At 40.0% G+C, this 27,607-nt stretch overlaps 2 protein-coding genes across 2 annotated transcripts in view; one reads left to right on the plus strand and one right to left on the minus strand.

The window, feature by feature from the left end:
* The first annotated feature begins 5,781 nt into the window (after positions 1-5,781).
* fa2h (fatty acid 2-hydroxylase) overlaps positions 5,782-27,607 on the plus strand; it is a 55,495-nt gene continuing 33,669 nt past the window's right edge. The window contains exon 1 of the mRNA XM_078948907.1: positions 5,782-5,805. The gene's annotated coding sequence lies outside the window, so the exon portion shown is untranslated. The remainder of the gene's footprint in view (positions 5,806-27,607) is intronic.
* On the minus strand, positions 23,768-25,350 carry ascl1b (achaete-scute family bHLH transcription factor 1b). The gene has a single exon (XM_004069734.5). The coding sequence runs from the start codon at positions 25,143-25,145 to the stop codon at positions 24,537-24,539; it is 609 nt and encodes a 202-aa protein (XP_004069782.1). The 5' UTR covers positions 25,146-25,350; the 3' UTR covers positions 23,768-24,536.

The following is a 27,607-nucleotide window of genomic DNA, read 5'->3' on the forward strand; positions in this document are numbered from 1 at the left end:
TACCTGAACTGAACAAACAAACAAGCTGCCAGTTCTTTCTTACAATAAGCAAAAACACAAATGTTTTCTGAGTAAGGAATATTAAAAACCAATGTTTTCACAACAGCTTCAACTTGTTTAACTCTTTACACAACCATGATAAAATCTGTTAAAACAGGGTTTTTTTTCTGATGCTTATAGCCTTGGGGGAGTAATACACACAATCAATGTTTTTAATAATATGTTTTCCTAATGTGTGCTACCGTTTGGTTGATCAAGCAGTTGAAGGTGCCTGGTTATGTGTAGGTGCAGTCATCCCTTTTCTGCTGAAAATATCAAATTTGTTTAACAGTACAGTTAAAAGAGAGTGTCTGAAGACTGAAGTGTCCGAAGTGTCTGAGAAACTATTTTTGGCTCATTTCTTCATCTAACATTAAAATCCCATTCCAATCATCTTTATTTCTATTGTAAAAGCGTTACCAGTGGTCTTTTAATTACAATCATGCTGTTTTTTTTAAGCAAAATCAAAACACCTTTGTTGTTTCCTGGAATCTGTTTTATTTTAGGAGTTTTTCCTTACTGACAAGGAGGGTTTCAGTCTGATTAATTTAGTTTAGCAATCAGCTTTTGCATTTTATGACGATGTCATGCTTTGTACAATTACTGGAACCCATTGATACAAACGTGTTGTGATATTGGACCATACACAGTAAATTATATAAACTTGAGTTGAATTCAATTGAATTTTGTAGGACATAGTTTCTGCAGAGCGTCAGGAGTTCATTAGAAATTCACCTTTTCCTTTTAGAAGCTGGTTTAATGAGAGTTTTTGCTTCCTTTCTTTAATTGACATGTGATTCAGTTTGGATGCTCAGGGCTGCGCAACAACAGTTGATGAAAGCTAAGAAATCTTCCTGAGGATGATGTTCCAGAAGACTCTTTTGAGTATTATGATCTTCTTACTGCTGTGTGATGCTGAGTCCACTTGAAGATCAGTTAGAGCATTGAAATAAAAAACATTTTTTGCAAAGGTGGACACTTTATGATGGCATAAACGGTGGCTGGCTCACAGTTCACATTCAGAGTTTTTATTTTCAGTTTGTTGGATGACTGAACAAACAAGCAACAAAGAATCTTCACAATTTTTTTTTCTTGCACTCTGACTGTTTACCTTGGGCAAAGCCCCATGAAGGAATAGATTTTATCACCATAGTTACCTACCAAATGCAACAGTGAATACAACAAAGACATGCAAAGTTTTTGCATGCACAAAAAGCTGTTGAAAAGACAGCAAACAATACTGTATATTGTAGAAAAATGTGTCTGTTAAATTCAAAATTCACAGCCTCTGTGGTCCATTTTAGGTTGAATCCCAAACATACTGCTCTAACTAGTTCTCAGGTTTCCTCTACAAAAACTGTTGAGAGCTATGAGGAAATGAAGCAGCAGTTTTTTTTCAAGAATAGGTAGTTGGAAATCTAATGTATGTCCCAAAGAATGACAGCCCTGACGGTGTTTTGCATAAACCAACCTTTCGAATAAAAGCAAAAGAGAGTCATACAGTTTTGCGGTGTGTGTGGAGGTATCCCTATAAGACAGAGGGAATATGCTTGGCCCGCCTACAGCTGTGATGAATGGGTCTGAGGCTTTGTGCCACAATGCCCTTCACTTCATTACTGTCACATGGAACAGATGGTGCTTTTCACCATAGCATCACGCATACGTGCACGCACTCACACAGACGCTGAGCTGCTTTCCGGGGATGCCACAGATATGTGCACCCCAAGACTTAATGGATTCTACACCACATGCAGCCTCTGTGCTCAGCTGAGGCATTCATTTACAGATCTGAAGAGCAACCAAATAAAAAATTAGATCATGAGAATGAAATGTTAAACAAACTAAAGTGGGGGTAATTGAATGAAGCGAGGATTAAACAAAGACATGTGTTCTGTCTTCCACATGGAGTTTTTTTTGGGGGGGGGGTTGTAATATCTATTTACCAGGACAGCAAAATCCCATGATGCTTAAGGAAAAGCACCGTTTTTGCAGGCATCGCTGTGTCTGCTTTGGTTTTTGTTATGGCGTAAGGAGGAGACACAGGGAGGGTTTTCCAAGCGCTTCAAGTGGTGTTTATTGTAAAACAAACACACACAGACTAAGCAGAAAATTTGATCCCTATCGTTTTTTTGTGAGGAGCCTCATCTGCTCATAGAGCAGCTCAGCAGAATATATATAAATGTATTTTTTTCCCCCTTTTGTTCTCAACTCTCTTGATTTATCCACCAGTAGCTCTGCGCCTGTAGCCATGTGTTATATTTGTTGAGGCACACTGGCTTTCTGCTTCTGTGGACATGAAATAGATTTGTTCAAACATGTCACATGGGTCACATATTAACAAGTTCCCGCTTGCCATAAGATCCCCTGTGGTAATAGTGGCAGAAAAAAGATCACCAGCCAAGATTCCTCCAGTATTGGTAAAGAAATAGGTTCCATTTCTCAAACATCCCCATTTGAAAACTCCGTAGGGGTGGGATTATAAAAGCCCGCTTCTTCCCACTCCTTTTCAAGCAAAAAATCAAGCTCTACATGACTTTAGTTAATGATCACTATATTTAATTAAGCAAATATGACTTAACTGTATCTTTGTTTTTTCTGCTTGTTTTTAATCAATTCATTTCATCCTTTCTGCAATGAGTTTGATATGAGAATTTTCTTATTGTATTGACCACAATGCTTGACATCAGTCAGTCAATCAATCAATCAATCCAAACAGTTAAATCTTACCTGTCTCAAAAACAGCTCTGAAGCTACAGACACACTGAACACGTGATGTGTGAGCTGTTCATGGTGTTCATACTAGACGAGTAGGGAGGGGATTCTTCTTCTTTATCTTTTCTACTATTTACTAGCACATGTTCACCACCTACAGTTGGTTTGGTGTGAAAGGTCAAAGCGGTGACACCTCGCAAATCTTGCTCCAGGCTTTTTCTTTCGCAGCTCTGTTCCGATATTTGGCTGATTTGCTGTCATATTATTCCGGCCGAGCACAAACCGCAATTATTAATTTCTCCTCCATGATTAATTTCCAAACCGTTTGCACTTCCATGAATTAAATGGAATGCCATCCATATGTCACTACCAAATCCCAGTCTCTGATTGGTTAGAGCTGGTTTAAATTGTAACACACATTCATTGTTCACACATTTTGTACGTGGAGCCCAAATATGGTCATAGACGCTTGCATAGAAACACATGAACACAAGAGTTTTGAACGCGGAAGCCTAAAAAGTGCACTTACAAGCCTTTACAAAGACTTTTCATTGATACTGGCTGCTTGAATGCATGTTTCCAAGGACAGTGTGACAGTGCTTTACAGTAACTGTGTGATGGGGAATCTTACAATCTGACTGGCAAAGTTTACGGGGCTACTCTCTCCTTTAAAGTCCCACCTGCCAAGGAGTAGGAGTTGTAAACACTTATCTTTAAGCTCAACATGCATACGCATGCAAACACATCTTGGTCTCACTATCTAACTGAAAATCAGAGCAACTGATACAAGGACAGAGACCGCATGCCAGACAGTGCCCAATCCAACCTCTATCTCCAAATAAAGCGAGTCCAGACAACATGTTCCTTGTTTTATCTTATTGGTTTAACATTGAGTAAACTGTGGCAGCACACCAGGCCCCAGGCTTTCCTGGTTCCTCTTTGCTTTATCATTTTTTTGTTTGCTCCTCTGAACTTCTGCTATCTTTAAGGTGGCTATTAGAGGTGCATCTTTCCTATTTACAAGTGAATATGACTCAAGGATGGGTCTGTGCAAAAAGAAAAAGTGGAGAAAATAGTAATAAATCCTGTATTGCTGTGATTGTGTTTCTCCTGAAATGAATCTGAAGATGAGAGAAATAAGTCTGTAAGTCGTCATTTAATCAATTGCGTACTATAACAGAAATGGCGGACGCACTTTCCAATGATCTATTCTTTATGGGACAGAATTTGCAGGACAAACAGCTGTGTTCATCGAAATCAACCTGCTATTCTTCTGCTGTCTTTTGTGGTGAAACAGGAACTGATCACTAAGAAGACAACCTAATTATAAGACGTCAAAGCATAAAAATGGCCAGAGAAGGCTTTGATTGATCAGGAAACGAATGAAGCAGATTCTATCCGCCTGGCGTCCTCTGCAAAGACGAGCATCTGAATGGCTAACTTAGTTATTTTCCTCGGCCCGTGTCTTCATCCCTGTCAAAGTCTGATGGAGTGGCTTGTTTTAGTAGGTGGCCCTCGTAAAGCTGGTGGGAGGAAACAGGCTACCGTTGCTAGTGGAGGCCTTTGAAATGAGCAAACGTGGACCCCCCCAGTAGAAGTGAAAGGACATCACACATTCCTCTGTCTACAATGAGATTAGTTATCATGGAAGACACACTGGACACCTCCAGGTCAAATAGACGTTTGCACAAACCCCTGGAGGAGACGACCTCTGCTTTTTGCTACAGAAAGCCTTTCCTCTGCCAACAGAATCAGACAATGTTAGCATGTTGTTGCTGAAAATATTTTAGAAGTGATTGGTTGACAGCTGAAGGATCTGTAATAGTCTTTGAGTTGGAACTTGTCAAAGCACGAAAAAGGATTCAGGCTTCACTGAGGGATCACATTCTCTCAAAATTTAACTCCTCCACATTTTTAATAAGCGTGGAAACAAAACTGAGGGATGTTTTTTGGAATCTCATAATTTTCTGAGAAGAAGCTAAATGTACAATAATGCTGCATGAACATGAAAATTGCAAAAACAAGAGAAAGGATTTCATTTCTTTTATATTAGGTTTAAGGCCTGTGTACTAAAGCCATGCTCAGATTTGTTTTGTGGAAAATACATAGTTTTAAGGTTCTAATGATGTACTTTGTGTGTTTGTGCCAAATCTTTTTCGTTTTTCAACCTGTCACTTTTTCCTAAATGTTAAAATAGTGCATTCTTCTCTGAAAGAATCTGTGCATCCATGTCAACCGTGAGAAAAAGTTAACCAAAAACAATAAAGAAAGAGTATTGCTCTTTGCAGAATTTGTAATGTAATATTCATATTTACAATATGCAGAAATGATAAGGAAATTGTCTAGGACTTGGACTGTACATAAAATCCATTGCCTCTAGTTGGAAAAATACTTGGGGAATTTACATCATCCAATGAAAGACGTTTGATTATGTTGTTGCTTAACTTGTTTTTACACATATTCTCAGCCCCATTATGAAGATTAAAGCTATTTTAAGAACTTTTACTCATTCATATTTTTAGGTTAAACATTTTATAAGTAAAGCAAGTGTTTTTTTAAGAAGGAGAAAACAAATACAACAAAAAATATATATATTTTATATAATGTTGTCATTGAGATATAGTTTTACTAGCTCGTGTCACAATGTGGTGTGACTAGAGTGGCCTGGTTAACATAGGAGGCAGATGACCTTAAAGTTCAGGGACAGGTCTTTTTTATTTTTTTATTTTATCCACAGCTCACCCACACTCATCCTCCTTCACACTGAGCTCCTTCACTTTCATGGGCTCCAGTTAATTGGCTGGCCACGCCCAGGAAGGAAGCCACTTTAACCAAACAATAAAGAAAATATACAACAAAAGATAGAAATGTCTGGTAAATTATACATTTAAAGTCCTGTAAACAAAGACAAAATAAATAAACAAACAACTCAAATCATTAAAACCAGGAGGTATACAAAGAAATCCAAATCCTTTCCACTTCCTGTGCCCAACTCCTAAACAGGAAGTGAAGGCCTTGGCCACCATTTTATTCTTTGGGCACCAGGAAGAGAAGGTGAGAAACATGACAAAATCAAACAAGTCTAAACATTTGGTGGTTGTGTTTTACATACATGATGTGTCTAGAAGTGATGAGCTATGACAGACAGGTGACAGGTAGATACAACTACTTTGTCACAACTTGATTTAAATCATCAGTATATCTATGTCTGTGTCTGCATTGAAGAAAAGAATGCCTTTGCAATTAAGGTACCAGCTGTTTCCGGTATTGTTAGAACAAAAAAAGAATCAGTTGGAGCACATAAGTATACAACATGTGTAAGCAGGGGTGAGGGTGTGTAATATTTGCTGTATGTGAAGTAAAGCCGTTAGTAGCAATATAGGATGGGCAGTAGACAGGGACAGTTTTGAACCTGCGAAAGGAAACCGAAAAACATAAATCTTTACATTTGTCATCACAATTACATTATTTTATACCAGAATGAGGAAAAAACCTAACCAGTTGTCATCAAGTTAAACTGGCCATATCATTCAAAAATATTAATATGCATCTAAAGGTTAAAGATGTGAGTGTCAGAAACTGCATTTTTGTTGTCATTTGGTTAAATGAACTTATACCTTTTGAAAAAATAGCATTTTAATTCGATTTAGTGTTTTGCTTTGGGCATGGTCTGTATCTTACCACGTCCTTTTCATGCATGACTAACTTTTTGATTTTTTTTTTTACCCTATTATGGGTTCAAATTTATGTTTCTGAACAAATGTAATCTTTATTTTTTTAACCTCCATACCGTTTTAGCTCTACTTTGCATCTTTTGTTTATACTTTATGTTCTTACCAAGCTTAAGTATTTTTACTACCTGTTGTTTGTTTTTGACCAACTGTAACCCAACCCACACAATACATTTAAGACTAATTTTGAACTGTTGTCAAAAGCTAATTTATTGCGTAGCCTACCGGTACATGTTTATGAAGAAAAAATCATAAAAAATTCAAATCTCAGCTTTTTAAAAGACCAAAATCAATCCAGGACACTGACTTTAGTTTTCTCAATGATTTCTGTGCTTAAAGCTTTATTTTTGAATCATACAATCATCCATCTCAATCAAAAACAGTTATTTTGCAGACTTTCATAAACTCAGTTTAAGGAGAAAGAATGTGGTTTGATGAAGGGATGTAGTGGGTTTCATCATTCCTTTATTGCCCTAGCAGACTCAGGAGCAGAGTCACTTGTGTGCAGTAAAAACACGCTCGACACCTGCTGGGATGTTGACTTAAAATCTTTATCACCAATATCTAATCGCTGAGCTTCTCTGGCTGATAAATGGGCTCATGTTGGAATTTTTCCCCTCTAACTAAAAGACAAGCAGCACACAGGTGTGTGTGCGTGTGTGTGTGTGTGTGTGTGTGTGTGAGTGAGAGGGAAAGGACGTGCGAGGACGTGTGCATTTATTCACTTATGGCTGGTGAGGTTAATGCTTAAGCAGGTGTTAGAGTTTGAAACTGGATGTAAATAATGGGGCCATGAGCCTGAATGTAAAGACTGAGATTTTATCCAATAATAATAAATAATTGGAAGAGAACATTTGTTGTTGCAGGACATGAAAAGCTATTGCAAATACGGTAAACACAACTCAGGCCAGGCTCTTGTTTGGTGTGTTGTTATTTGAATGGATTTGGTGAGACACACTTTTCCATTTCTGTTTGTTTTCCCAACTTGTCGAGAAATAACCCCTCTCATTGAACTGACGTGATTTCCTTCAACGTGGGCTTAAAACTTTTTCAGATCATCAAGAAACCAGCTTTTAAAAGGGGTCCTAGGTTTATCAACTAACCCATATCTAGATATTGATCTTTCATAAACTTCAAAGCATCTAAAATGTATTATTTCCCTCATTTAATCCCACAAAGTAAAATGAACAAATTGTTTTCTATGACAAAGAGTGCATAAGCTAAAAAAGAAAAAGAAAAGAGGAGTTAGTATAATGTTCTTCTGATGAGTCCATCTGAGTGTTTTTCCATGAGAGCTGTCACTGCAGAAAGCTTTAACTTACAGCTGTTCATCAACACATTACAGGAGACACCTCACTGGGTTGAACAGTACCTTCAGAACATGAAACGGAGATTCTGGATCATAATGACTGATGGAGAGATGTGGCAGTTTCTTTGAAAATAGACAATGATGTTTAAGGCCTCAGATGCATTAAAAAGCATTATATTTACCAAATCCCCCCCCCCCCACTATAAAGTGCACTCGAAAGCCTTAATTTTTTTTTTTTTTTTTTCTGATGTTGAAGCAATCCTTCGAGGTACACAGTGCTCTGTCAAAATGTCAGTCTGGTTTTTTTTTAACGAGTTACTAAGAAGGTTCAGAGTTAATGTAAATACACTAACATGGCAAATGTGTAGTTAGTGTCAGACTGTTTTTTTACACATTTCAAGCAAGGTTGGGAGTTACAGGTATTGTAAACATGCAAACAAGGCGTGTCACACGCAAGAATCACTGTGAACGCAGTTAATAAAGTCTGACTGATTTTTCTCTGACTATTTTGTCACGCTTCATGTGCCTTAAATACGACTAAAATATGAAAATACACCATTTAATGACAGTGTAGCCTATTATCCAATACTCCGTCTTGTAGAGAATATGGTACCTCCAAGTAAAACTAAAGACTTTTCTAGTAGATTTTTTACAGAAACGTCTTGCATGCAACCACTCTTTTTCAAGAAAGAAAAATACATTTATATTATTCAGTGGATATTAACACTAGTGCAAACATCTGAAATATTGATTCCAGCTGATTTATACGTTTATCGAACAGCAGATATATTGGAAAGTATTGGTTAGAGTTAGTAGATCCAGATAAGGAAAACTCCATTCAAAACTACAGCCACGAATGAAAAATTGAGTTATTTTTTTATTTTTTCTTGTCGAATGTTGATACCATAAAAATGTGGGAAATGACATTTAATTGTAATAAGTTAGTCTTGAGGTCACTACAGAAATGCTGATGCAGCTTGTAAGCTTCAGTCAGTGTTGTGAGTAAATCTATGTTCAGAATGTTGAAGTCAACAAACACTCCAACAGATTTTTAACAGAAATCTAAAGAGCAGAGCAGCAGTAGAATCATCTGCAAAAGAAGGAAGAAAAATTTGTCAAAGTCTAAAAATAAATATCATTTAGATGCAACGGAGCAGCAGTGATTGATTATCCTACAGGTCATGTCATGACAATAAGAGACGCAGGAAGAACCTTGGTGATGGTTGAGGACATCTGTTTTAATTGACGAATCAGGATTTTAAGGCTATCTTCTTTTCGTGAATCTGCATTTCATGTTCTCCATGTTATATACCCATGTACTTGAAACATGTTTGTTGATATTTATGTGCTGCAACACTTTGGAAAAGTAAAAACGTATTTTTGTCATGAAAATGTGCTGAGAAGAACCCAAATGCAGAAAAATTGCTAGAAGGAAACTTAAAGCCTTTAATGAATTAAGTGAAACGTACGTTTAACCATTAAAATAAATTTTAAGAAGTGTATCATTACATAAAAAATTTAAATGAGTCACTGAAACAATGGAATTAATATGTCAAGGGGACTAACTAATCAAAACCAAAATGCCAACTTGTCCCAAAAATCTGACAAATTGAACAAACAAAACCCAAAAAAGTGAACCAAAAACACTCGTCAGGAAGAATGACCAAGAAAGTGCTTTGAAAACAAACTCAACTTCAGATACATTAAAACAGAAATGAGGGGAAAAAATTACTAAAAATCCCTGGCAAACAGTCCAGTAATTCTAAATGAATTCTGTTACACAAAAACAGGATAAAGGAATCTAAAAATGTTGAATTATCCAGCCATGAAACAATTTAAAAGTGCCTAAAAACTTAAAATTTTACACCTTTTTCTAATAAACCTTTATCTTAAGCTGCAAGGCAAACAATAGCTTTGAATTTAACTGTTCATTTTTGACAGCTGCTGTTTACTCCATCGCTGTTCTTCAATATTAGACCCGATCGCTATAATACTTGAACAGCCAAAGAGGATTTCTAGGCGTTCAAAAGCATCTTTACAACAATGCTGCTTGAATTTGTAGCCAAGAAAACAAATTAAGGTTTAAGAAAAACCAATAAAATGGGGAAAGAAATTAGAAAAAATGTAACAACAATGAGAAAAATATACCTAAAAATATTATTTTTAGTTTAACCCTTGTGCTATCTTAGATGATAAACTGAGGCAGGCCAGGTGAGTACACACACACACACCTACATGCACACGCAAACACACACAAGTACCTGCAAATGGTGGGTAGATAGGAGGTTTGACTGAACAATAGATGCAAGGCACATTCAGCAGAAGCAAAGAGGACAGCAGAGCAGACACATGCAGATAGTAGCTGACCTGTAAAAAAGAGATAGAGGTGCCGGACCTCCTGCAAACAAGGCCACACAGGATCAACCACATTTTGCTAATGTGCTTTTGTTTGTTCAGAGGGGTTGTAATAGTGGGTCTGTGCTGTTAATCTTCTTTTTTTTTATCAACTGTTGGACATATATTCTCTTCCACCACTGTTTGTGTGTTTGTTTTGCTTTTTGGTTGTTTTTCTAAGACCTGATCCTGTCCGGAATAAAACAGGCAGGCTTGTCGACTGGTTGACCGGTTCATGCTTTTTGCAGGCAGCACTAATCTCTCTTTTAGTGGACTGAGAGGGTGAAATGAGCGGTAAGAACCCTCTCTGTCAGCTTTAACCTGCCAGCAAAAAGAAAAAGTCATAATTACAGGACTCGTTCCGACTGGATTCAAATAAAGCTTTCTAGCCGGGCCCCTATAGACACTCTCTATTACACACACATTCAACTTCAGTAAAGAGGCACTAATCAATCAGAGGGTCCCTTTCTGCAGCTTCATTGGTCCCTCAGTCTGAAAGAGGGACTGACAACCCTCAACCTCCCAGCATTGTCGCACGAGACTGATTAGGCTTCTGACTGGTTACCTCAGCCACCAGAGGGTTAAAGGGTCCCCGTTTGAAATGGACGACCACAGAAAAGTTGTGGACACCTGCTTTTTAAAGGGATGCTTGTCTGTGCGGTTCTGTCCTCCCTTTTTTGTTATCGCAATTTGAGGGCACCACATGGGGAGAAGGGGAGAGCCGTTTGAGAGAGTGGAGAAAGGGGGCAAGAGGGGTGGTGCGTGCACGAGTGTGTGGCTTAAGTTTTTGAAGGGGGTGCTTGGCTGCAGGCCTAAAGCTGGAACAAAGAGGAGACACTCTTTACATGCATAGCCAGACAGAGTAAACTGGTCAGCAGTGCTGCCAGCAAGGCGAGGCATACAGGACACAAAACAGGAATTCAAGAGCAGCTCCACCGTCGACCTGCTCCGCCCTCCAAACGTCCCATCTTCTCTTGTTTTACTGATTAGGAAATGCACTGGACGCCATGCTTGTGGTGCATTCGAAAACACAGGCTGCTCAGATTTTATTGTGTTTGCCTTTAGTATGGAGCTGGGAGGCCACGGGTAAACGGAAGTTATGTTTGCAAACACCCACAGGGAGAACAAATATGGGCAATTAGTGCATCAACGGTGGGGCAGGTGTGAGGGTAGGAGGACAGAAATCATTGGTAAAATTGCAAAATCCAGGGATGTCCTCGTACTGGGTCTGTGTATATACTATGTACTATGTTAGCTTATACAAAGTAGGCCCCTTGGAAATAAGACAAAAATTCTTACCCCATTGCCAGATTTTTTTTAAATATGCAAAAAGAAGATTGGTCTTACCAAGAATTCTTAATTTTAAAAAAATTGTCATGTTTTCTTTGACTAAGATTATTTTACTGTTGGAAAAACCTTATTGATAACATTATTTTTCTTGCAAGACCAAACATAAGAAAATTTTTCTTGAAATAAGGGTCTTTGTCTCGCCTAAAGCACCTCAATGTTATCAGAAGTCAAAAGTTTGGCAAAGTATTCAAGACCCACTCCAATGACAGCATTATTAACATGTTCTTGCTGCATTTTTCTGACGATGGAGGACACATGTTAAGAATGTTAAGCTTGACATTGCATTTCTGAGTAAAATCGTTGGGAATCAGGAACACGTGAAAATATTTCATTTAAAAAAGCTTGTTGCTGTTATGTAGATCCGACGACGGCAAGCCACAAGTTTTCTCCTCTGCTCTATTTTGATGCATCCACATATATGACTAAATCCATCTAGTCTACATTTTCCTCATCCGTGTTGGCATGTGGCTCAAACGGCTGAATAGCCCTAATATCGCTCGCTATTTTTGTTGCACCTGTAATATTAGGTGGGGGTTTTGAGGGGCTGTGAGCTAGAAGGAAGGAGTGTAAACAAAGGGATGATGGGAAGTAGGGGCAGGCTTACTCTGCGCCAACAGTGCTGCCCACAACTCAGGTAAATTTCTAAACTCCTGCTGCTCTGCAAAAAAATGACAGAGATTGTTTGATTTGCACAATCATAATTAAAAGACAACTGGGAAACGCTTTTAAAATAAATCAAAAGATGACTGAATTACCAAAAACAGAAATTAAAGTTTAATCATTTCTGCCCTGTCATTAGAGTTTTTATAGCAGCTTATTCTTCCTTTCTTTCTTTCTTTTTTTAACTGATAATAATGCATCCTGAAGGAATGGCTGGGTTCTTTTATTTTCTAGGCTACAAAAGTCCAGGAATATTTTGTTTGGAGACGAAAAAGAGAAACTGAATAACTTGTTTTTGCTCTGGTTCAGGGATGGAGCAATGCCCTGAAGGTACTTCCAGCTCACTCAAAGATTTATGATCACATGTTAAAGGCTCCAAACATTTACTTTAAGGACGTAAAATTCTGCTTCAGTTAAGTTTAAAAAAAAAAAAAAAAAAAGGCCAGTGGGTTTTATTTTATGTTTTTTGTTTTTTGCCCCATTCAGTTTTTAGCTCGTTTTGCTCTTTACAGAGTAAAGCCACTCAGTCAACAAGGGACAAAAACTAACTCTAACAAAAAGTCTGAGGGCGTTGAACCACGCTGCCATCACCGGGTTCCCTTCCATACAGACTCTGCTGGTGACTGGTAAATGCCACTCTCAGTCTTTCTCTTCTCCTGACTCGTTCCTTTTCACTCCTTCTTTCCCCAGCCCTCAATGGATGTTAAGTATTGTGAATTCTAATGGGAGGCGGTGAGTCAGTCAGGATACTAAAAAAGGAGACCAAGCCTTTGGCCAGATCAAAATAATTAACTCTGGGGGTCACAAGCTCATGAAACAAAATGCAGGCTGAAAGGATTCCTTAAATGGTGCTCACTAATCCTCCCTCTACCTTGTTTCAGGGAGGGGACACAACTCTCTATATATTGATACTCACACATTTGTGTAAATATATTTGTGTACATATATTTGTATTTGAATAGTTTCTGACTCAACAGTTTAAGAAGGTGTTGAATAGTGAGAGGAGGAACTAAAGGGAGGAACTAAAGGTTTCATACCTATGAGGAGAACCACAGATGCTATATTTTCTTTGAGGATCTTGATGTGGAAGTGCAGAGAATTTGTAGATCTAGAGAAAACCTAAAAGGGTACCAACAGAGAAGCTGTGGTTTGTATTAGGAACTCTGAAGTTTGCAGAGATGTACGTTATTCAGGACATGCATCAACTGTAAGACAGTGGAGAGGTGTGCTTCAAGTGTGTCAGTGTCAAAAAGAATGAGAAGAAAGCTGAAAGCTGTGGTGAGAGCAGCCATGTTGTTTGTGTAGAGCAGGGGTCGGGAACCTATGGCTCGCGAGCCATATATGGCTCTTTTGATGGTCACATGTGGCTCGCAGACAAATCTTCAATTTTTTTTTATTCATCAGACCAGTCCTTCTCGGGCGCAATGCGATGCCAGAGGCGCGCAGTAGTAGCGGTGCTTGGAGAGAAGGATCTGCGCCAGCATTATCACTTTACTATTATCTATTATTTCACAGAGTTTGTACCACCCGGAAACCTGTGAATTGCCGTGCCTAAAACTGCGCGCTCCCGTCTCTGAGAAAGAGCGCGCAGTAGCGGGGACGGGATGTGTGAGGGAGAAAGCAGAGGGTGGGGGTGAGGGGTTGTGGGCACGGCCAGTAGGTGAATCGCGCAGGGATTGTAAAAACGTAAAACCTGCTGCCCGTCACTCACTGCAGCGTGTGAGTGTGTGTTTGGCTCCCCGTCTGCATGTGATCAGTCTGTCTCACATCTAAAGAACATTCAGACCTACGATCACGTTTAAAGTCTCAACGCCTGCATGAAGCAGAAACTCACCACGTATCAACCAGACTAGACCATCAGCAGAACTACCACGAGAAATACTCATCATTTAGTAGCAACAGCATAACGATATTATTAAAAAGAATCCACAGACTTATTGTACTTTAGAAGTGTTGAAATTACATCAAATGCACACATTCACTTGTATATTTAGTTTTAAACATATTGTCGCGGCTTGAGTTTAACTGGGTGGCTGTTGGGCCGTGTTATAAGTTCTGGAGTTCAATGAACGCATCATGCAGTGATCTGATTGGCCCCCAGTTCTGTCGCTCAGCCTGTTGTTAGGTAGTTTGGACCAATGGGGTTCAGCTATGGGCCGAATAAGGGAAATGGGAGGGCTGGAGCGGGAGCAGGAGAATATAAAGTTAGGAGAAGCGCTCTCGTCTCGGCGGGAGAGATCCAGGAGTTGCTGAATTAATTTACGTTATTTGTTACAGCCAGCATTAACCAGAATAAAGAACCTTAAAAGAGGTTAAGTCTCAGTGTGGGAAAAGGACACCACATTATTGTATGGCTCTTTCGAAATTACATTTCAAAATATGTGGCGTTTATGGCTCTCTTGGCCAAAAAGGTTCCCGACCCCTGGTATGAATCCATCAGAGGAGCAGCTCATGTTATAGTTCATGAGATAAATGCAGGGAAGCAGATGAAGATGGTTTGGACATGTTCAGAGGAGGGATAGTGACTATATTTGTAAAATGATGCTCAGGTTGGAGCTACCAGGAAAATGCCTAGAAGAAGACCAAAGAAGAGGTTTGTGGATGTAATGAAGGAGGACATGGGGGTGGTTGGTGTGAGTCAGGAGGATGCAAAGGAGACTGTTATGGAGATGGATGGTTTGCTCTAGTAACTTCTAAAAGGGGGCACCCAAAAGACAAAGAAATATTTAAACATCTCTTCCCCAAAATACCAACTTGAAGGTGAATACATTAACTTTAATGGCCTAAACAATAGCATTTATAATTTTGTCTTTAGTTTTTGTTGTCGTTGAACTTCAGATTTGGATCTTTTCCTTGCAGTATAACTCAAATCCAAAGTGTTTCAGTTTTATCAAAATGCCACAATCTTTGTTTGTTAGACACAGTCAGTGGTGTTCTTTTGGATACTGGACATTTGTCTGTAGCAACTTTTCTTCTAAAGTGATTAAACTTTTGAGATTCTGTCCACATTTATATTGATTTTTTGGATAGTTTTTTAGACACCATAAGAATAATCCATAAAGCCATTTTCCACTTTGTCTTTGCATTTGGGCTGATGGGTCTCTTGAAGTTTAGCTGGGGGTGCAACAACAACTTTTATTGTTTGTGTACGCGCTGCCACGTTAATGTCATGGAGGGGTTTGAGAGTTCGAGCGATACTTGGAGCTAAGCTGTAGGGATGATGCCCTTGGTAGGGTCTCCCAAGCCAGACAGGTCTTTAGTGATGAGCCTGACAAAGACCGGTTCAGAAGCCTATATGGTTAAAATTCTTAACCTCTCTAGGATGGACATCACCAGGGCCCCACTGTGGAGCCAGACCTTGGGTTGATCTGGTCCATGTTGAAGTGACGATGTGTGATCACTCCCCCATGTGTCCACAACCTGCAGGAGAGCTCAAAATGGGCTTGGAGGTCAAATGCTGGTACCTTGGTGACCCAACCCCTGGGGCTTTTGTGACTAATTTATCTTTTGGGACTTGGAGTGACCCTTTAGAAATGAGGTGAGAACTTGAAGTAGAGTTGCTGCACCTCTAGATGGCTTGGGCATCTGCTTCAGATACCTCATGGACACTTTACTGAGGAGGTGTTCCAGGCATGCTCCATTGGGTGGAGACCCCAGGAAAGATCCAGAACATGCCAGAGACCCTACATCTCTTGGCTAGCCTGAGTTAAGTTAAAATTAAAGTCCCATTAACTGTCATGCACCCACGTGTGTTAAATTTGTTCTCTGCATTTGACCCATCCCCTGGGGAGAATGGGGGATTTGAATTTCCAGTCACAGGGCAGACACTCTGAGCAGAAGAAGATGGATGGATGGATGGAATTTTTTATCAAAACATCAGTTAGAAGTGCTGCAATTCTGTGTTGCAAACCTTAACTGTGTTTCTGGAATTCTCTAGAATTCTCTTTCATAACCCGCACATTTATAGCTAGTTAGGTCAATGACCTGCAAACATGTAAATGACTTGAATTCTAATTTTCCAGTGCAGTGGTGTATTCACTGGTACATGAAGGAGATATTGACAAAGTGAATCATCACAAATATTGAACAAAACTGAGGATAATATTTGTGACAATAATGACAAACAAGTTGAGAAGCACCTGGGTTACCAGCACTCAAACACCTGCACTTAATGTCTTTTTTGATTCTAAGTCTGCAAGTACTTTCATGTTTCTATTCAGCCTTCACACACAAACCTGCCATGACCAGAGGCGAGTGTACACTCTACTCTGTCACAATAAAGAAGTTGAATCTATTGTGCCTTGCAGAGATTTTCAAAAGTCGTATAAAAGGAAAATATCTAAGTGTCCCACTGTCTGTCTGAATCAGACAATTGGGGATTGAAGCCTGTGATCTAAAGCTGAGGGCCAGGCATGTTGGAGTCTGATGAAACTGTGTTTTGACACTAAGGACAAGTTCCCCAGGGGCAAGCTCCAGCCTGCCGAGGACACTGTATGCATTTGTGTACAGGGAGGGGATGGAACTTGTAAAGAAGAAAGTTTTTCAAAGGAAGAAGTGCAACCTTTTGACATGTAGACAATGATGCACAAGAACCTGTGCTTACCCAAAGTATGAAGACATCACAACTCATTGTTGAGTGAAGGAATGCACCTGATCTAAAGTGAGGCGTCGATAAAAGATATTTAAACACAAGATGAAAGTGTACAAAGACCACCTTTTATTTTTGTGGGAGCTAAATTTGTTTTTTTTATTCAGGATCTCATAAAAAAGATGCTGCGTTATTCCCTTCAAACTTTCGAATGAAGTGTTTAGATCAATCCTGATTTGATTTAGCACAGTACATCTGAAAACAATAGGCTAGGGAAACATGTTAAATCTGCAGCATTTTAAAAGCTTTTTAGCTTTTTGCCATTGAGGTTTCTGAACTTTTTTAAATTTAAAATCCTGTTGGACAGTAATTTGTTTTAAAATTAGCTGTTTCGGCTGTAATGAAAGCTCTTCCGATGATGTTTCAGCACATTAAATATTTATTGCAGTAGGAAAAAAACTGTTCTTAGTTTAATCATTAGCAAAATTTTAGAAAGTCCCACTCTGATCGTTTGTTAATGCACTTTCTTCCCAGTTGTCTTTTTAATAATGATTATGCAATTTTTATCCAAAATTAAAAAAAGACCTGCGTTGTTTAGTTTCTGCAGAGCGGCAGGAAATTTGCCCCTGAGTTGTGGGCGGGACTGCTGGCGCCTAGTAAGCCTGTACTATTTCCCATCATCCCTTTGTTTATACTCACTCCCGCAAACTTACAGCCCAACCTAAATATTGCTGGTGCTACAAAAATGACGAGCAAAATTGGAGCTATTCAGCTACAGTTTTGAGTCAGATACCATCTTAGACGAGTAGAACAACGGCGTACATGAATCTAGCCGTCTACAAGTGGATGCACCAGAATGGAGCAGAGCAGGGAGTTTTTGGCTTGCCGGCTGTAGCACTTACATCACAGCGACAAATTTCTTCCAGCTGCGTTTTTCATCCTGATTCGCAATGATCTAAATAAAGAAATAGACAGAAATGTGATTTTAAGCTTAATTTTCATAATATATGTCCTTTGTTATGACAAAAATGCTGGTAGGATGCCATAAAACACCATTTTCATCAGATTGGGTCTTAAATTCATTGATTAACAATATTAGACTCTTTTTCTAAAATCACAGATATTCGCCAGCGTTTTTCGCCACGTTTTTTGTGTTCACACCCAGGCGATTTTCGCTGACGATGAGTGGAGTGAACATGCAATTTCATTCCCTGACATTAGATGGTGCTTAATGTAAAACAGAAATACTCCTGTACACAAGGTGGCGCTGCGCAACTTTACGCTTCTTAAAGTCGCTTTTCACTCAGAAGAAGAGAGCAAGTATTTACGCGCTTGTCAGAATCAAACAAAGAAAACATGAATATTTCAAGCACCAGTAGCTCCAACTGGTGCTTGGTTCGGGGATGTTTTAGAATGTCCGTCATTATTGCTTCGCGGCTGTGTAGACGCTACTTGGCGTCTATCTTCTTCGCTGGTATGTGTGCTCAGCAAGGCAGTTTTGTGTTTGAGCGCCCCCAAGTTGTGTTTTACTGTAACTTCAGAAGCTCCAGACACGTGAGCAAAAGCGCCATTCTCATTGGTCGAGTAGATTTCGACGCGACGCGTCGAAAAAAAAAAACGAACCCGAGGCGTTTTTTTTTTTTGACGCTTTAACGCGTGGCGTTTTTTCGCGTCGGTGTGCACACTCTCGTTGGTGCCCTTTGTTTAGTCACGAGGCGTTAAACGTCGGTGAAAATCGCCGGCGAAATTCGTCCCGGTGTGAACAGGCCTTTAAGTTCTATGCAAGCGGTCCACTCCAGGCCACGTACAGGCTGCAGTCTGTCTGAACCATCATTACAGTCCTTAAGTAAGAATAAGCTTTGTGTCACAGGCTCCTGCAGCATCCAGTTTAACCCAGCACAATTAGCACATCCGTTAGACAAGAATTACCCTGTAAAATGAGAATGCTCCTCACAGAAGAGGAAGGAGAGATGGAGTTGAAAAAAGAGGGTAAGTTGGAGAAAGGGGGAGAGGGGAGAAAAAAAAGGGAGGACGGGGAGAGATTAAAATTGTTTGAATTGAGTCCACGCTTGCCCCATTCATTTGGTATTCTGCTCAAATCAGGGCTTTTGTTCAGCCCCGCGTAAAGTAGTGTCAATCATCTCGACCCGTTTTTGTAGAATGGGGAAATTTATTATGAATTTGCTCCAGCAAATAATGAGGACTACCCCCTGCCTGCTCTCCCTTTTCCCTTCTCATTCGCCCCCTCAAGCTACCTCTCTTCACTCTCCCTTGTCTCCGCCCCCATATCAATGCTGCAGAATAGGCAATAGAGACTGAAGTTAGCAATCTCTGGACCACTCGCACTCTGGACCCACATCAAAGTGACAGAGACGTCCAATCAGATTTGTCTTACAGGCATTACATGATGAATATGGTGCAGCCAAAGCACAAAAGCGCCTTTGTGTCTCCTCCAAGCAGAGACTATTCACAGCTCGCCACAGCCAGCCAGAGTGGAAGTAAATGGCCAAAAGGGCCCAAGCCAAAAAAAAAAGCACCCAAACTTGTGGAGCACAATGGCCCATGCAAATCACAACTCCGCCACCTCCACCCAACCACACATCCCCACCTCTTCCACCCCGGGCTTGGTGGTTCTTCTTCTGCTGGGTCGTCTGAAGTTTAAAGCCTATTCACAACCGCAGAGAAGTTTCAGCTAAAAGTGCTGAGCTGCATCCACTCAAACTCCTGTTTTGTAGTTTGATTAAAAAGAAAAAGATTTTTGTCTTTTAGAGGAACTGTAGAAAAACAAGGGTCCAATGATTTACTTTTTTGTTCAGAAAGTAAAAGTGAAAATTCCAGTGTACTTCAACTGTAAGGAGGATTTCACACAGGAGCGACTCTCGGCCAGTTGTTTGTTCTAACTACATTTCTTAATCTAAGCTGGCATAGAAAACCTTAGACGTAGTGACATTCTACCTCAATTGCTATTGGTATGAAGCTCATTGAGACGACTATTGTTGTAATATTGGTCTGTATCAATAAAAGTGAATTGAATTGAATTTAGCAGATAATAAAAACATTAAGCTAGAGGGAAACGGGTTGCATTTGCAGCATTTTCCAAAATAAAAGCTCTTTGCCATTGATGATTTTAAAACTTCTAATTATGTTGTAAAAAGTGAGGACTGGTAAAAAAACAGATACTAATAAAAAAAAACGGAGTTACAGAGTGAAAATATGGATGTGGATAAGCACGTAGGGTCATTCGGCAACTGGACACATTCAAATTATTTCCAATTTGTTAAAAACAAAGGCAAAAATATTTCAGTTAAGTGCAAGTTTTGTCCAGGAGATGAACTGCTTTCCACTGCCCTAGTGTCATAGAGCAACCTGTCTATAAACTATGTAGGCTACTATATAATTTACATTTTGTGGTGAAATTCAGGAGGGGATGCCAAAAAAAAAACCTGTTTGCCGTTGGGTAGCATCTATGTTTTATTTAGTGGATTTTGCAAGGCTATCCTGTTTGAAGTAGCTTTATTCCCTTGAGAATTTTGATGTGAGTGGAAAACAAAAAAAGTAAAGTGACGAGTAGTGAATTACTTTTTGAATTACGTAATAAGTCAAGTAGTTTAATTACAATTTTATCCAGTAACTAAAGTAAAGTAATCAATTACTCTTTAAAAGTAACTTACCCAAACCTGGTCCTGGAAAATGACTGTTTTTGTTAAAGTTATGGCTAGAAACTGCATAATTAAAAGGCCACTGTGGGACTTTAATATTGACCCTACCAGTCAAATACATATGAAACTAAATACATTTACATATTCAATTGTTCTTACTTCATCTTGCAAACTTAAAATACAGAAAAACATCGAATTTAAAACATGAAATTAATGGAAGTAGTTTCTATGAAAAGCCTTGTGGAAAAAATAGTAAAATGTGGATTTTTATTTTTGATAAGGTGAAGGGCAATGTTGCTCTTCAGCAGAAGTGCTGCAACAGACCACTCTGCATGAAACTGAGTGCATGAGAGCATGAAACTATGCATGAAAAGGTGATCAAGAAAATCTACTTGTCCAGTGGGGATCAAATTATAATAGTTTTATTATAGGAAAAGAAATATATAAAAAAGATTAAGTATCTAACATTAATTTCCATGTCAGTCTAGCATGTTTACACATCAACTCTTCCCAGATACTTTGATGAATTTCAACGTATTCATAATGAGACTTTTAGAAAGTTATTTCCTGACCTTTTATTTATTTTTTAAGACACAATAAACTAATCCTTCGTTTTTATGTTTACCAGGAAAATGCTTAAAAATCCAAAGATAAGAAACAGTTAATTAAGTCAAGCTTTTGTGATTCTGGAATATTTTAGCCCTGTACACCCTCTTGGCCCTCAAAAAGGAGGGTTAAGAGGTACGGCCAAAGGGAATCGTGACTCATTTTTCTGTCAACATGGCCAGCCGAACTGCCACACTCCCACACTCCTGTGTGTGTGTTTGTGTGCGTGCATCCGTGCGTGTTTGGATGTGCGCGTGTCTATGTGTGTGCGTGGATGTGTGTTCAGAGAGGCAGTACACCAATCTCAACCTGTCAAATGAAACGAATCAATCCTCATATTTTTATGTCAGAATGGTTCTGGCACAATCCCTCTGATTCAGCTGAACTTTTTTTTAGCACAGTCTTAGTATTTGTAAAGAACTTTCACCCCATTTGACTTTTAGACTCCTTAAGTAAGCAGTGGTAGTTTGTTAGGTTGATACTATTTGTGTTCAATATTTTGCTCTGTTTGACAGAGCTTTGGTGGAGAATTGCGCAAATTTACTTATAATAAACGACATACAAATCTCACATCAACAGATCTCAACATATGTTTTAAATTTTCAATTTTAATTGATTCATGTAAAGAAAATTATATTGTATTATTTCAAAATATAACTCTTTTCTGTGTTGTAAATGACTCATAACTTTTTTCTTATATACATTCGGGTTCAGCTTTGTTTTGTTTTTGTGCATGGGTAAAAAATTATTTGAGAGAAAACAATGAAAACCGGTTATTTCTGAATAATTTATCCTTCATCCACAGCTGCTGCAGCACCTGTTACAGGTAGAGCATGCATGGTTTATGCAACCAAATCTACCAGACATTCTGAGTGTTTGTTTTTAGTTTCACCTTGTTCTAAAGCAGTCAGCTTGATACAGAATTAACTTGTATTGAAGCCTGTAAATCCCTTAAAAGTCCCAGGTAAAACTAGCTTGTGTCTGTTAAATTAATAAAATGTAGTCAGGTTTACCACAATGGATTTCAGCTACTTTTCTGAAAAGTAAAAAGTATTTGAAAATTTATATCCATCACAGAAAATAGTCTGGACAAGTATTAACACCACTTTTTGAACTCTACTTGTTTGTTGACCAGCATCTATTTACCTTAAAAAAAACTTTTAAAAAAACTGAAAGTGAAGAGGAAAATGTTTGACTTCCTAGGTTTTCGTTCAGCGCAGCTCAAACAAACACTGGGCTTTCTTATGTTCACGCAGCATGGGCTGATTCTGATTATGCAGAGCAACAGATGACCTCGCGGCACTCCCGTCTCGGCCAGTTTTATTGCATGCGCACTTGACGTCTCCATTGTTTACGCATAGAGCATGGCTTTGCGCACGAAAAGCTGCTTGTGATTGATATTCAGCTACGCTATAATTAACATCGCCCCTGTGTATTGTGAAGCCAAAAATTGCCCATGCACAAAATGACATGAATAAATCCAGTCTTGATCGTGCTCCTCCCCTTTACGGCACAGGGGAGAATGGGGAATTCATCTTAAGGGGACACGAGACAAACGCTTATTTTCACTTTGCGCCCTGGCCTCCGGCTGACATTGAACAACGCTTGAAGCAGCATTTCAATTGAGTGATAAAGGAGCAGCGGGGGATTTTTGCGCTCTACATTGATTTGTCTTTTTTGGGTCTCTGTGGCGTTGGAGGCAATAATGCAGAGGGTAATTAATGTCATTTATCACTTGTTTGATTTTGTCACTGCCTCCACCTGACAGGCTGACATGGGCGAGCCACCAACCAATGGGAGTGCCTGGGCCTTTGTTGTGGAGCGCAGGCACGTGGCTCACACCTGCAACCTGGTGGGTGGGACCGAGGTGGAGAAAGTGATGGAAACACAAAAAAGTACATTTCCCCTCTTTGAGTCTTTCAGTTTTCCAAATTTCTGTCGTGAGACTCCAAAGGAGCAACTTCAGTATCTCGTTCCCAAATTTCTTCTACTCTAAGGGAGCACTGGATGAAATGAAACCCATTACTTCTTGTTCTGCCTCGCTGAATTTGGCATCAATGTTTATTTACAATAGAAGATCTTCCATAATTCGCATAATGAGGCGCAAAGTTTCATACAATGGTGCGCACAATGGGGAGCACAGCACCCCATTTCGCAGGAGATGGGCTTTTTCTTTTGCCTATGTGCGTTTTGAAAAACACAGTCGGGGATACAACTAGTCAACAATCCCAGGTTTTATTTAGATTGATCTCAATCGGGCAGCGAGAATTGTGAGCTGCAGTATTGTCTTCTTGCTGAATCTCCCCGGACTATATTTCAAAGTGTCCACCCTTGGAGTAAATTGACGCCCCCCCCCCCCCCCCCCCCCCCGCGCTCCGGGCACTCCGGGATTGGCTAAAGGCAGAGTTTGCAAAGGAAACAAAGCGACGCATGAAATGCAATATTAATCCCCCCCCCCCCCCACCACCACCACCACCACCCTGCACCCAGACAAAGCTCTGCAGAAGATGGACGTTAATAATGGTTATTGAGCGTCCTCCCAGCTGCACTATGTTCTCCATGTGCGCAGCGGAGCTGGGAAAAGGTCACGAGAAGGCGTTGAATGGAGAAGCTCCCTACTTTGCTCAATTACCGCCGCGACAAACACACCCGTGCCGCACGCGCACAATGCACTCCCAACCATACGAATGTCCAAGAAGCAAGCTGCAGCAAAAGCAGATAATATAAATAGATTCGTCTTTATTTATAAAACTCGGTTTACACAAAATATATCTGTTAAAATCAAATATGTACAGGCTACAAGGACAAGTGCATACATTAATAAATGTCTCTTTACCATCTATCAAAACAAAACTACTGTCACAGGTTTATAGCCTCGATATTGCTGCAATCACATGCCTGACGCAGATCAGCTCACTTCCAGCTGGCTGTCCGCTCAAAACACTGTCTGAAAGTGGCAATAAAACTTGATTTGTTTGACTCAGTGTACAAAAAACATGACTTCGTGTTAACCCGCTCGCTATATGATACAGTTTTTGTAATGTTCTTCAATGTTCACCACGAGAAAGTTGTGTTTACGCGTCATCTGAATAAGGCAGTGCGGGAAACTCTGACAAATCCCGAGAAACTTCTGAGGAGGTGCTTCTGCAGCGCCTGCAGCTCCTTTCTAGTTAATTGCACTTATTCAAACATGAAATCAGCAGTTCTTTTCTTCCAGCGTTTTTTCTGAGTCCAGCTTCGTCTCCTTGTGGAGTTTAGAGATGAGTCCGCGCTCATATGCAACAGATGCCCTCTTCTTTCTCCTGCTCTGGCGCACTCAAACCCTTCTTCTCACTTTTGGTTTGCTCCTGCAGAAGCAGTCCCAGTCAGAGAGAGAGGTAACTGATCAGTGAGCACAGACAACGAGACTGAAGTCTTTTATCCGCATCTCTGAAAGCTCTCATGCGCTTTTACGCACAGATGCTGGTGTTGTTTGGACGTTGACAGCATCAGTACCTGTCAAACCAGGTCGTAAAGTCCAACAGTTCCTGTTCTTCAGAGCTCAGAGGCTCATAGCCACCTTCGTCTGATGAGTAGGTGGAATGAGGCGACTCCGGGTCGGCTGAGTAGCTGTTGGAGAGGGTCGGGGATGGCAGTCCGCACTGAAATGCGGCCGAAACGGCGTCATGCTCATCAAGAAGTTGCTGTAAAGCCCTGATGTACTCCACCGCGGACCTCAGAGTCTCCACTTTGCTCATCTTCTTGTTGGCAGCGCCGTTGGGCACGTGTTGACGCAGCGTCTGGAAACCCATGTTGACCTGTTTGACCCGGTTCCTCTCCCTTTCGTTTCGTCTGGCAACTGCCACGGGTTGCTGCTGTGGGATGGAGTAGCCAAGACCGTTGAAGCTCAGGCGCCGCTTGCATCTGAGGAGTTCCGGAGAGCTGGAGCGCTGTCTCTTCAGCACCTTGGTTTTACTCTGGTAGCCTGCAGCGCTGGAGTCCGGGAGAACTGCGGACACTGCGTCCTGGGCCGGGGCGTGCAGGCTGAGGGTGGCGTGTCTTTCGCTTAGTCCAAAGGTAAATGCTGTCTGCGTGGTGGTGATGGTCGCAGTTTCCATCTCTCAGATTTTTCCGACTTGATGGATGCAGGGGGTGCGCGCAGCCTCAGTAGGGGAAAGAAGAGGAGGAAGAGCAGGAGTGCTTGGCAGTGTACAGCTCTCGTGTCCTTCGCGTGGGGACCGTGTGGCCAACTCTAGTCCAAGTCTCTCTTGACTGCTTACTCCACGAGCCGATCTGACCCAAACTTTGGCAGCACTCCTCTTTTTCAACACGCGCCCCAACACACACCCCACCCACCCTCTTTTCTTTCATTTTTCTTTTTTTTTTTTTTTTTGAGAGACGCACACTTCGTTGCGAGGCCCCGCCCCCGCTGTGTGATTCTTCTGCACGCCGACTCCCCCGGGCCAGGCGCGTGGCTCAGGGAGCTCAATAAACAATCCTTTCACTGCGCCGGGAGCACGCGCTGGGCTCATTTACATTCCAATGCCTCCAACTTGAAACCCCATTGGTCGATTCAAACGCCCTGCAACCGTGCGAGAAGAAAGGGAGAGGAAAGAATCCAGGAAAAAAAGGAGAGAAAGAAAAACTGAATGGTTTGGTTCTTTGAAATGCCTTTTGAGGCGGACAATGTACTCCTGGCAAGTCTTCAAATTATCACTCTTCCTCCTCGTCCTTCTTTCTCCTCCAGGTCTTTGCAGTCGCAAATACCAAGGACGCTCCCCGCTGTATCCAGGCTACCGATTCACAGAGGAAAATAAACTCCAAGCGTGTCTCTGAACGGACAGTAATTGGCAATTATGAAGCGCGCGCAGGGACGCAATTCATGTAAACGAGTGGTAGTTTATATGGGTGCTGCACTCCACGCGTAATCGGTGTTTAGTTTGTTTGTCTTAAGAAAGTCGTCCAAACCTGGATCTGAAGTGTCAGAATTTCAGCACCACCTCACCGTGGACAGTGGAAAGAACTTCACAGCATATTTTCTCAATCAATGAAAACATTCTATTGCATCCCATCTTTTTTCTTTTACTTTTTTTTGCGCATTTCCTGGTATTTCAATGATGCACTTTTGGCTAAAACTTTGCTTGAATCCAAAAAGTAACAAGTCAACAAGTCAGGACGGAGATCTAAAAATAAGCAAAAACACAAAAAATGCAGCTTTTGTGACATCTAGTGGTTACATGTTGTTACTACATAATGCATTTATTCATTTACGCATACTATGGGACTTCATCGGAAACAAAACTGGAAGTTACAAAATCACTTGACTTAAATAAAAAAAGTTTACAGAGACATCAATAATGAGCAAAGTACAACTGATTAAAAAGAGATAAAGTCAAAGAATTTATATGTGAAAGCAAATTCTCACATATCCACACAACTAATTTTATAAGTGTATATTGTGTTTCTCATTTTACCAATTTTTTAAATGAATTGTATTCTACCTTAATCTGCTTTTACTGTTTTGTTTTGTAACAATTCTGCAGTGCAGTATTATAAATTTTCTCTTCATAACTGCTCCTGTTAGTTTCTCAAATAGTTGGTTATTTATTTTCTTTTTTTTAAAGGATATTCAGTTTTTTATTGTTAATAGAATGTATTTTGTAAACTGTCAACCTTTTTTTTAGCTTTCACAAATTCTATTTAATGTTTGAAGTTTAACACATCTTAAACTTATTGTAATTTCAGAATATAAACTTCTTATTAATGAATACATGAATTGCCTTCATTGCCATTGGAACATATAATGAAAGAAAGGCAAAATGTTGTTGTTTCTCTTTCGGCTTTTCCCATCAGGGGTCGCCACAGCGAACGAGTCGCATGGTATACTTGGCAATGTTTTACGCCGGATGCCCTTCCTGACGCAACCCTCTCAAAGCAACCGGGCTTGGGACCGGCACAGAGGAAAGGCAAAATACTTGAAGATAAATACAGCCATGGCCAAAAAAATGCATCTTCTGCAGTGGGGGACGTAGCATTTTGGGGGCCCCAGGCGAACAATAACGTGGGGCCTTGTATTCATTTTTTTTTTAACCTTAGAGTAACAACAATTAACTTCCTTACTGGTCCACTTTTAGACAGTGTGAAGAATCAAAATTTAATAAGAACTGAAAAACCGAAATCCAATTTAAATGCAACAGAAATCTGTATTTCATTACAGTAAACCCTTGTTTTTCGCGGGGGTTACGTTCCAAAAAGAACCCGTGATAGGCAAAATCCGTGAAGTAGAAACCTTTGTTTTTTCTTACAATTATTATACAATTAAATACTCTATTATACATTGAAAAGAAAGAACAAACCATTTTACAAGCTTAAGCATTTGTTTAACAAATAAAAGTACTTTAGAAACAAATAACTTCTGTACTGTACTGTCAAATAATAATTTTAATCATCGATGTGAACAGAAGGCTTCAAATCGCGGAGATTAGCCCTGCCCACCACGACCCGAGTATTTGGATTAAACCGGAGAAAATTTAAAATGATTATGAAAAAAATACAAAGTACAGTGGAACAAATAGTGACT

Source organism: Oryzias latipes, chromosome 6 (assembly GCF_053564925.1).
Source record: "Oryzias latipes strain Hd-rR chromosome 6, Olatipes_Hd-rR_3.1".
NCBI lineage: Eukaryota > Metazoa > Chordata > Actinopteri > Beloniformes > Adrianichthyidae > Oryzias > Oryzias latipes.